The sequence below is a fragment of the Ochotona curzoniae genome, unplaced genomic scaffold (genome assembly GCF_017591425.1).
Source record: "Ochotona curzoniae isolate NIBS_2020 unplaced genomic scaffold, NIBS_Ocur_1.0 scaffold_4506, whole genome shotgun sequence".
Taxonomy (NCBI): Eukaryota; Metazoa; Chordata; class Mammalia; order Lagomorpha; family Ochotonidae; genus Ochotona; species Ochotona curzoniae.
In genome coordinates, this window is record NW_024467119.1 from 44549600 (window position 1) to 44561686 (window position 12087).

Consider the following 12087-nt stretch of genomic DNA (forward strand, 5'->3'; position numbering starts at 1 on the left):
ATTGGCTCAGGGTGCCCTCCTTGTCCTTTTCTGAAGAGACTGTTCCACTCTGAGAACTATCCTGGCTAACATTTCTCCTGCTGCTCTCATCACATGGAATATGACCCCTGCTACTGATGGGTGCTAGCATCGCCCCCCAAGTGTGCAGGTTCAAATTATGACTCCGGTGTGATCAACAAACAGGGGGAGCCTCTGGGAGGAGACCAGGGCACACAGGCAAAGACTTCATGAATAGGATCAGCTCTCTTATGAAAGAGAACCTGTGCGCAGTGGGAGCGGAGGGGAGGTGTTTGTTTAGCACAATGGTTAAGCACCACCTGGGGTGTCTGAACCTTACACAAAAGTGCCTGGGTTCAAGTCCTGGCCCTGGTCCCAACTCCAGCTTCCTGCTCACGTGCCTCCTACAGGATAACAAGTGACGGACGGCTGAGTACTTGGGTCATCTGAGAGAGAGGCCAGGACTGAGTTCTAAGCTACTGGTGTTGGCCTGGCCCAGTCGCTGCTGTTGGGGCCAGCTGGGAAGCTCTGTCTCTGTCCCATTTAGGAGGCTGGGGCTGGGGGAGGGGCTGCAGGACCCCCTCTTCCTCTCCCCCCACCATAATGGGGACACTTCCACATAGGGACTGAGCCCTCACCAGCCACCAAGCCTGACCACACCTTCAGCTTAGTCTCCCAGTCTCCAGAACAGAGGTAATATCTGTTGTTTATGAGCTATTCAGTCATGGTGCTCCATGAAAGCAGGATGAAAAAAAACCAAGGCAGGACTCTCCAAAATCCTACATTATTTTAAGAGCCTACATAGTAAAAACATTTTCCTGTATAAAATATATATACATACATAATAAACACAATCTACAAGCATACAACTTATAGGATACTTTCTCAGTCTTTGCACTATGGAAACGACATTCACGGGTCTGAATCTGTAATACAGCGGTTTAAGCTCCTACCTGCGATCCTGGGATTCCTGCTGGAGCACTGGTTCAAGTCCTGACTGGTTCACTTCAGATCCAGCTCCCTGCTAAGGTGCCTGGGACCCCTGCACTCACGTGGGAGACCCAGATGCAGTTCTGGGTTCCTGGCTTTGCAGCCACTTGAGCAGTGCACTGGTAGATGGAAGTTTCTCCCTTCCCCCTAATTCTATCATTCACATAAGTAAATGAATATTTTTTAAAAACAAAATCTACATTACCATGATACTCAGACTCTATAGTGTTAAAATAACTGGCAATATAAATGAGGTATTTTCTTGCCTATAAAATCAGTAGTGCTTAAAACATGATAATGCCTACTGCAGCTGAATAAAATACAAAAGGGGCCATGTACATTACAGTGAAGTAAAAAAACAGGTTTTTTTTGTTTTGTTTGAATTAGTCCATAGCCAGTCACTTAAACATATTGCTTTTAAGGATTTAAAAATATTGTAACTCCTGCAGGAAGTAGTTTGACAACATGTATCAAGAACTTTAAGATACTGATATTCTTTAACCCAACAATTTCATTACTATAAATCTAACATACAGAAATAACAATTCAGAATACACACACATATTTCAGGCATGGACACACCACAGCAGATTCTTTAAGTAAAAAAAATTGCAACTTAAATGTGTGAAAGCAGGAACAAATGAAAATGCCTAGCTAACTGTGACACTCACTAGACTGCTAATACACATAAGCACTATGGCTTTACAGTTAAGAGTGAGACATAGGGCACAAATGATATACACACACACACACACACACACACACACGCGCACGCACGCACAGCAGTCTGCAAAAAGTTCATGGGAATGTGTGTTAAAAAGAACCCACATATGACGTCAAATTTTTTTGCAATAAAACAAACATCTTTCATTCCATTTCCTATAAACTTTTTGAGGTACAAAGAGGACACAAATAATGGAAGTAGAACAAGCTGTTACTACTCTAATGCTGCCTTTACGTGGTGAGATTTACCGATGGGGGCTTTCCCTTTTCTGTCACCAATATTTTAATGATAAAGTTTTACTTACATTTTGACTTTCAAATTAGGCTTTATTGCATTGGTACCCACAGCAAAAACAAAGAAGAAAAATACCATATGACAGCTCAAGGGTTTCCTACTGTAATATACCCATGAAATCTTCAATATAAAGTACATTAACAAATACTACTAGTATTATATATGCCTTGAAGCACATTTCTTTTTTAAAGAAACAGGAAAGAGTGCAAGTACAGAGACACAGGTATGGAGAAGGGGCTTACATAATTGTCTCTTGCAGACCAGCCTGGATAGAGCTGCATATGTAGCTGTCTTTCTTTCCGTGCTAATTCATAGTATTTAGCCTGTTCTTCACGGGATAGGGCATGCCACTAAAACAAAACAGAGAAGGAGGGGAAAAAAGTAAGCAAAATGGTAGTAGAATATTTCCTGCTCCAAATACTGTAAAATGAAAAGATGAAGCATTTAACCTTTCATTCATGTTTTAAATGGCGAAAAACCAGGCACAGTAGTAATCCACGTGGAGCCTTGGTGGCTGTGGAGAAACTCAAACTCCAGTTGGTCTACCCAGTCTGTTCTCTGATCTCATAAGAAAACACTTCAAAGTCCCTCAAAGCACTCAAAGAAAGATTTCTGTCACCCACCCTTTCCTATTTACCAGGAGAAATTACAAAGTACTTCCTCTGGCGAACCTCAACACCCAACTTGACCCTTTCTCACCGTTTGGTGCATATTCTGATGTATGGGCCCAAGTACTGCAAAATGTGATAATTTCCAGATGTCCTTGGGATCAGACACACCCTCACCCATTCTGTCATGTGAACAATCTGAAACCTCCATCATATGATCCTGCCTATGGAGTGGGCAAGACATGAGATGGCCATCTGTCCGTCTCCATCTCTACACCAGCTCCACACACTTCCAGACATGCCAGTTGGCTCTAGGGAGAACAGGGATGGCATTGTGCACTCCCACAGGCACCTTCCAGAGTGACAGTTTTTGGCTTCTTTCTCATGGAAAGCAAGGAGCACTACTTAAGATTACTCTGCCATCTAGAATTTGTCATTGTGCTTTTTAATAAGGGGAATACAGCAGCTGACTGTCCAACTTTCCATTTCCTTTTTTACATAACTGTTATACACACATATGTATACATGATTATAAAGTAAATATATTATGCTTAATGTTTTAGGTCTAATATTAAATATGTGACTCTAATATATAGTTAACATTTTAAACTATACTTGTATTTTAAATGTTTATATAAGTAATATCTAAAAACAAACACAAACATATAGTATCACAGAGCAGTTTATTTAGACAAGGCATCCACTTGGGATTGTTAAGTGGCTTAGGTTTGCACACTGTTTTGCATGTTGCAAATGAGTCACCCTATGCAGAACAAAGTTTTTGAAGCATTTTCTCTCCTTCTAGGGAGAACTGGATAGGATGTAGAGATCCATGAGCAGTGAGGTGATGGCAGCTGTGGGAGGAAGGATCAGAGTCCCTCCGGCCCATCAGTTAACAGGTGCTTTCTTCTCCAGCCAGCCTAGGCCTCTCCGTACTCCTGTCCTGCCGTCGGTCTTGGGTGTGGAGCTTCCCATTTTGCTTCGTCCCCAATGCAGGCTACATAATCCTTCCCCATCCATGGGCACCCTATATATATTGATCTTAATGCTTTATTATTCTTTTTATTTTTTTAAATGATGAAAAGAGAGGATTCAGTAGGGGAGAGGCAAAGAGCAGATTGACGAGAAGGGAAAAACTCCTGAAGGCTATGTCCAAGTCCTCATAAACTCAGATGGTGCCCCTAAGGTGTAGCTAAGTAGCTGCCCTCCAGCAACAAATGCCTGCTGTGTGTCTGACATCAAAACAAGCAGCCACCCTCACCAAGGCACCACTGCACTGCCAGCTGGGCCTCTGGCCCATGCCCACAAGCAGGGCATCAGACCCTATTTCCTTTGAAAGTTTGGCACGCTGTGCTGGATGCAGAAGGTGATTTATTTTTTAATTGCTTTACAAGTGGAGAATGTAAAGTTAAAAAGCATGACACACAGCAGGACTTGGAATGAGCCTAAAGACAGATCAGGTTTAATAGGTGTTCTTTAAAAGCAAAACAAAACAGGGAGAGGTGGCAGAAAAATAAAGGCAATTCTCAAACAAAATAAAGCCAAAACCCAAGAAACAGAAAGGAAAATCCCTGGAAGCATGTATCTCTATGCTAGCAGAGTAAGCAGTGGAAGCACTGAGCCCAAGCACCAGCCACTCTGGGGCAGTGGTGGAAGGGCAGGCTGGGAAGGAAAAGTCACATGGCCTCTAGCAAACCACGGCCTCCTCCAACGTTAAGATATGTTGGCAGGGCAGACCACCCTGACACAACGGCAGATTGTCCACAAGGGCAGCCTTGGTGGTGGCTGAGAAAACACGCTTATCATTTACACTTAGCTGTTGTGCTAAACAAATGCTATTGACAAGAAGGCAAAAACATTATCAAAAGTAGAAAAATGGACAAACCCATTGTCTTCTATTTTACAGCCACACATCATTCATTAGATCACTATTTTCCTACAAACGCAACATCTTTTATTATGCAACCTATCAGTATAATTTTAGGGAGCTTTAGGACTTACTGAGAAAATATAAAATCCTAAATAGTATTTGCCTTCAAAATATGTTTCAGGATTAAGGCTGGAACTCCTACCCAAACAATTAGGTACTTTTCAGTGGAAACAGAAAACTTAGGTTGACAAAAAGACTCCTACTAAGTATAACTAAATGAAACCCAAGGAGAGAAAAGGCAGGGCACAAACGAAGCTATTTATTTGTGATGTCAGTAGCCTCTGAGTTTCCTGCTGTTTTCCTTTAACAAGAAAAAAAAAAAGACTTTTCTTTTTCCTTTGGAAAGACAGATTTCCAGAGAGAAGGAGAGAGAGATACTTTATCCAATGGCTCACTCCCCAAATGGCCACAAATGTCAGGGCTGAGCCAATCTGAAGCCAGAAGCCTCTTCCAGATCTCCTACATATGGTTGCAAAATTACAAAGCTTTGGGACATCCTCTACTGCTTTCCCAGGCCACAAGCAGGGAGCTGGATGGGAAGTGGAGCAGCAGGGACATGAAATGGTGCCCATACGGAATGCTGGCACTTGGAGGTGGAGGATTAAGCAGTTGAAGCATAACAACAGTCCCGGTTTCCTGCTATTTTCAATGCATAAGACCTGCTCACAAATTTCATTTATCAGACCAGAGGAGTAGGTAGTTAAAACAGCAGCAAACAAATTTTGCATTAGAAACAAGTTCAGTACAGAACACAAAGATGGCCTTAAAATTTTCCTGAAATACAAGTGGTTAAAATAAGCTTCTGAATTTCTTTGCTTACTGTAAAAATAAAAAGTATTTTAAAAATCAAATTTAATTTGTCAAAGATAAAATATACTCATTGAATTAGAAGAGATTTATGTGGCTCCAAAATATATAGATAGTAAATTTGTCATAAATATAATTTCCTTAATAGCAAGGAAAACCTGCAAAAAGAAAAAACCCAACTTGTTTGAAACTAAGAACTGTGTTATTTTTATTTATAATATGAATTAAGAATACCTTGATTAATTCATATGAACATTTCTATCGTAGACAGACAGTGAAGATGAATAAAAATCAGAAGATAAAATGTGCCAGGACAGACTTAAGATCTCCTTTAAAGAACTCTAATTATCCCAGTGTAAAACTTCATGATGTTAAAGCCAGGGACATTAAAGAGCTGGTAGGGACTGCCCTGCCAGAGGGGAGTTATGAAAGGATAGAAAACCTGATCTTAATCAAAGATCTCAAAGCCCTATAAATAGAAACAGGTGCCTAAATCAAAGACAGAGAAAGAGTCCAAATGAGAACCATCCTTGAGGACACAGGCTTGGATCTGGGGATAGTTATGGGAGCTGAGAAAGTAACAATTGTTAAAAACGCGCATTAAAAATACGAAGCATACCTCTGTATCATATCCCTCACCTACTCTACTGAGCAGGGAAATAATTCCTGCTGGAGGGCCAAAAGGGCTTTAGCTTTGAAAAAGAAAAAGCTGAGAGTTTTACAAAAACTTTAAAAATGTCAACTCTTCTTTTGCCCTGATTTCTTCTTTGAAAAAGAGGGAAAGAAAATTCATTGGCCTTCGGGCTTTTAAGGTGGTCATCTTCAAAGATGGTGGGACACGCTCACCTGCTAGGGTCTGGCGTGGGGAATCACTGTAATTATTAAGCATTTAAGAATCCACAGGAAGATAGGGCACTGCATACAGGACATCAGGCAAGCTATCCACTGTCAGTGCAGCCAGCTCCCGAAATCCTGGTGTCTTGTAGATTGGATATACCAATATTTGGGGACTACCCAATGTAACTGATCAGGCACAAACACCTGCGTCCCTCCTCTGTGTGGACTGGCCACCTTTGGCATCCTTTCCATTACAAACACACAAAAGCATTTAGTTTGGAGCACATATGTTTAAGATTCTCACAAAGGTCTTCCTCACCTGAACACTCACTGACAGAGCATGAATTTTTAAAGAGCTTGTAGAAAGCAAGCAAATAAGGGTCACAAAGCAAAAAGCTATAACACGGAGTTGGTACTGTGGTGTGGCAGGCTATGCCTCCACCTGCAGCACTAGCATGCCATACTGTGCCATCTGTTCATGACTCAGCTGCTCCCCTTCTGATCCAGCTCCCTGTTCACAGCTTGGGAAGGCAGTGGAGAATGGCTCAAGTCTGTGGGCACTGGTACCTGGTGGGAGATTTGGAAGAAGCTGCCTGCTCTAAATCAGGTCATCTTCCACCCCTGTGGCCATTTGAAGAGTGAACCAGTACTTTCTCTCTCTGGGTAATTGCCTTTCAAATAACAATATAATAATAATAATTCCCTAAAGCACAACTTAGTATAACAGCAATGTGTCTAAATTTCTAATTTAGTTACAGCAAGACTATAATCTGAATTTAAGAAATTCAGATTTTCTGTTCTATTCTTCAGATACCTAACCAAAGCCATTTCAATCTTGCAAAATTAGTCTTTCGGGTAGTGGTTGGGTAGGGAATCTTAGTGTCTGTCCCAGTTTGAATCTGATGCCTGGTTTGTAACAGTGACTCAGAAAAATATTCCTGCATGGGTCAAAAAAGAAATAACAAAGAGGGCAAGGCATGAACCTTGCATATGTATCCTTCAACAATCAGACGGCAGGGCTGGCATTATAGAACATGGATTTAGCCCCAGCATGTGACACCAGCAATTTGTATGGGTACCCATTCAAGCCCCAACTGCTCCACTTCCAATCCAGGTCCCTGTTGATGAACCTGTGAAACCAGTGAAAAACAGCCCAATTACTTGGGCCCTTAACCCCACCATGTAGGAAGCCTGGATGAAGTTCTAAGCTTCTGGCATCTGCCTGGTCCAGCCCTAGCTGCTGGAGATAGTCAACAGGGCATTCCTCTCCTGTTGCCCTTTATAAAAAGGATTTATGCATTTGAAAATAGAGAGGAAGGAAGCAGGGAGAGAAAAAGAGATCTTTCATTCTCTGATTCATTCTTCAAACAGCCACAAAGGCCAGGGTTGGGCCAGGCCAAAACTAGGAGCCAGAAACTTCTTCCAAGTCTTCCACATGGATGCAGGGGCTCAAACATGCGGGCCATCCTCCACTACTTTCCTAGGGATATTAGCAAAAAAAAAAAAAAAAAAAAACAAAAAAACAGATCAAAAGTGAAGCAGCTAAGACTCAGTTCTTCCACCCAGAGTTTTGCAGTGGAAGATCTGCCTCTGTCTTGCAAGGTGCAGCCGCCTCTCTACAAGAATGCTTTCCCAAAGGCCTTGATGCATCTCCTTCAGTGGACTAAAAGCTTTCCTCACTCTGTCTGCACTCCGAGTGGAATCTACAGTGCCTACAGATTCCTACTTATTGCTCAGATCATCCCTGGCCTAATGAATGCAACTGTCCCAGAGAGAACTAAGACCCCAAGTCCCTGGGCTTTCTCACAGACTCGTGCCCCTTTCATCCACAGAATTTATCACAACTTCAGTATTCATTGGGTGATTATTTGACCAATGTCTGCACTCTTCCAACTCTAGAAATTTCACAAACTGTATTTCTTTTATTCAGCAATGTTTATCTAACACCCAGCATCCTGCCTGACACAGAAAAGATGCTCAACAAGTACCTGCTTTAACTATAACAGTCAGAAGAGTTATTTATGGGAAGTGTCTTGGGTGGTTTGCCACGCATTACATCATTTAATGCTTCTAAAAGCTATTACCAAATCTTACACTTTCCTTCCCAAAGTGCCTTCAGTTATACAATTGCATTCAATGACTCCCTGATAGGTAAGTAAATCTGGCAAGATTTTCATTCAGCTGTTTCCTAATAAGCACAAACATTTATTTACCATCCCACTACTTACCCTTCTGCCCAGAATCTGGTTGATAGCTGCACTTTCCTTGAGCGTACACTCAGCTACGACATTTGCTCTCATTTCTTTCATGTATAACATAAAAGCATTCAGAGGCTTCTTAATGTGAGGTCTTTTTGGCTCTTGTTCCTTTCTCTGTTCATGCTGAGGCTTCCTAAAAGTGGTGGTGTGGTGGACAGGGGACAAGGAAAACAAGAGAGGGAGAGAGAAGTGAGGCATTTGTTTCAATCATGGGTCAGGCTGGACGCAGCTGTTCCAGCTGTCCCCAAGTCCCCTGCATACTGCCAGCTTACAGATGGCGAAACCTGCCCCCCCGCCCCCCGCTTCGGTGGTGGGTGTCTCTCATGCAGTGCAGGACTCTGTGTGCCCAAAGGGCCCCGTGGATTGAGAAAGTGTGCCTAAGGTTTGGTAAGTGCTTCTGCTGAAATGGAATTGCACTTGGGATAGGGAAGAGGCTCCAAGGTCCAAGGCTTTGGGCTCCTTGCCCCTCTCCCCCCACTACAGAGCAGGTGATCTGATTTCTCTTCCAGAATGGAAATTCTCAACTCTTCCTAATGGGCAAGTGGGCTGGAACACTCTGGGACATTAGTGAAAATGTAGACCCTTTTTCCCAAAGGTATGTGAACTTTGCTTAGGGGTCTATGGGCTATCACATACTCTCTTCCCTGGTCCCCACCTCTTGTCCACACACTCTAAAATGAAAAGCTCTGCTAAAAATTTCTTCTGTCACTGAGCCTTGCTTGAGCAGTCTGAGTCAACCCTGGCTCAGGGGAGATCACTGGGCTGAAGCCCATGCCAGGTAACTGAATCCCAGAAGGCACTGCCTTCAACCCTCCCATCAAGTTCACTTAAGAACCAACTGGCTCTCCGTAGCGTCTGCAGATTAAAACCCTCTGCTGCAGGGCCACACAGCTCAAGATTCACCAATGCCTGTGCTCTGCTGCTTCCTTCACTTCCTGAGGTCTCCTTTCCAAACTGAGATCAAAAGAGTACAGCGAGAAGGAAGCTGCTTCTTGTCCTGGGCACACAGCTTTCCAGGCAGAGCTAGGCTGAGGGACCTCTCAGGGTTGGTGGAGAAGCAGCTGGGCTGCGGAGGAGACCAGGTGTATACGTACACGTGCATTAAGTCGCTGTCAGTGTGGGGATGCTCCTGCTTGACCTGAGGCGTTACAATAGCTGGATGAGGGATGCCAGTTGTGTGGGGGCCAGGAGGACCAGGAATCATGTGATGGGAAAACCTAAGAGAAGAGAAGAGAAGAGTACGTACCACCGGCTGTTGTAGCTAGAGCTATACTAGCTGCTACTGGCTAGGGATGGAATTTATTCACAGGAATAGAAACTACAAATTAGTGAACTGGTAATTATTTTTTCCCTTCTGTATTCAAGTACAAAATATTTCCTGAAGTTTTTTTTTTTTCTCAAACTAATAATAGAATCTGACGTTCTTCCTGGAAGGCATTAAAAAAAAAAAAGCAAAAACCATCTTTTATTGTAAAGCAATCTTCAAAGAATTTCAATAATGGCAATTATTAGAAATATAACACTTCATTAAATTATTTAGCTTTTAAAATGAGTTTTAAATGAAAGCTTAAAGACATCCCACTTAAAAACCGACCGCACTGGGAAGTGAACCATCACACTCCAGTGTTTTTCATATTGTTGACTTGGTCCTTATTGTCTGGAGAGAACAACTGAGAAAAGGGACAGGAAGTTTGTCTTCAGTCCCCCCATTTAATCAACATGTTGACTTTAACAACATAAAAAATGACTTCTTATGCAGAAACAGAGTCACGTTGGACAGATTTGGCCTCATGAAGAGCTGACAACGAAATGAAGGGGAAGAATTTAAATAAAGGGAAGGACGCAGTTTCTGCCATTAAGATAAAAATTACACCGCTGCAGGCCTTTATTCTGAATGTGCTTACAGAGCATAAATACACAAATAAACAAACAAATAAAATCAGAAAACATCCACCACCAGCCAACACAACGGAACTGCCATGCAAGAAAAATAAAATAGAGTATTTTCAACAACAGCTTGGGACAAATTTGTCTCTGCTTAGAAATTTTTGCTTTTCAAATTGAGTGTAAAGTAAACACTTGATTCGTCAAGCACAACATTCTCGGGTCTTTTATCACAGCCTGTACAATTAATTCCTTCATCTGGAAAGGAAAGAAGGAACTCTGCTCGGATGTGTCAAGTTGCAGAACCAAATTTCAAAACATTGGGATGACATGGTGAAAATACAAATATTGGACCAAATAATGATGCTTTGGCTAAATGTACTGTTAGCAAAAATGCGTGATGCTAGCTTATTTGCCTGTGAGACAGACCTAACATCGGGTAGTTCTTATACTGCTTAAAAGTGCCAAAAAAGATATTTCAAGGGGAAGGCTATTAATTCCATTCCTCCAACCCAACAAGCTAGAGTTGCAATTCCCTGAGCAAATAACGTATGCATTTTTGAAGCTGAAATTCACCATGGAAACTGTGAATTTCATATCTACGTTAAGAAAAAGGCTGGGCTCATCATGTGAAGAGCCCCATGCTGGGCTCTGGCACGAGCACATTGGACCCTTGACGAAGCCGCACGGGACACGCAGATGACGCACCACACATTTGTGTACATCAAGCACAGGGCAAAGAAGCCTTCCTTTCCAGAAGCAAAAGCGTTACACAAAGCAGCTTCTCAGTGCGGCGGCAGCTCTCCCAGAGCTCTGCAGCCACCGACAAGTCCTCACAGGGCCTGATTCACACACTAGGACGCACGTCTGGCCTGTGAACACACTCCGTCTCCACGGCCGTGCTCCAGGCCGGTTCACAACTAGCAGGGTGTGTTCAAACACTGCCTCATGGAGCTGTTACAACTTTCCTTCAAGGAAGCAAATTACAGAACTCACACCAAACCAGTGTTTATCCTACTCCCCTATCCCACCCCCTAACCTCCAGCAAGCTTTTCGTAAGACGTCCGTTTCCTGGACAGTTTTCTTCCCACAGTCAGGTGGCAATGTGGCCCGTGTGAGTGGTCTTGCTGGGGCCCAGCGTGCAGCTCCTAGCCAAGAATCTGCATGACACCTAGTGTGGGAGCCAGGCACACTGCGCAGACACACACGCGGCTGGGACGCCCCCTCCGAGCCGCCCACGAGGCAAGCAGAGGCGCACAAGATGCAAGCATGAGAAGAGCCGCTTGTCCTCGGGGACCCCAGGGATCCTCCTCCACCTACCTGGACATGGAAGTGTCGACTGACAGTGAGGACGGGTAGGGTTGCCTGAATCCACCCGTGATGGGATATACAGGCTGACCTTGCCTGAGGTCACAGAAGAAAGGAACCCATCAATGACAAAACACCAGTTACTGACCAGCAATATGAGTTTGGTGAGGGGAGATGTTTCAATAGAATCTTGTGGGAGTATTATAGACCGCGACATTTCTTCAAATATATAATGGTTTCCTTTCTGTGCCCTCCACCCAGTAACTGTACCCTTTACCTTGAAGAAAATTTCCCACGTTCAACTTGGAAAGCACATAACAACTTCCTTCCCCTCTCCCAACCTCACTAACCCTGAGAACCAAGTAGGCACTGAGTAACTGACTCAGAGCACTTACTCCTGAGAAGGGAAAAAGAAGCTCCAGTAAGCCCTGCATCAGAATTTCAGGAGAT

The 12087-nt window shown here is 43.2% G+C and overlaps 1 protein-coding gene across 7 annotated transcripts in view; it reads right to left on the reverse strand.

The window, feature by feature from the left end:
- Positions 1 to 12087, reverse strand: part of LEF1 (lymphoid enhancer binding factor 1) — a 124653-nt gene that overhangs the window by 19016 nt on the left and 93550 nt on the right. For 4 of the 7 annotated variants that reach the window (XM_040967399.1, XM_040967402.1, XM_040967400.1 and 1 more), the window contains exons 6-9: positions 11650 to 11733; positions 9540 to 9662; positions 8416 to 8578; positions 2248 to 2355 (exon numbers count right to left, since the gene is read on the reverse strand). In XM_040967399.1, coding sequence (XP_040823333.1) covers positions 2248 to 2355; positions 8416 to 8578; positions 9540 to 9662; positions 11650 to 11733 — 478 coding nt within the window. The remainder of the gene's footprint in view (positions 1 to 2247; positions 2356 to 8415; positions 8579 to 9539; positions 9663 to 11649; positions 11734 to 12087) is intronic. The other 3 variants (XM_040967401.1, XM_040967403.1, XM_040967405.1) reach the window with 1 other exon arrangement.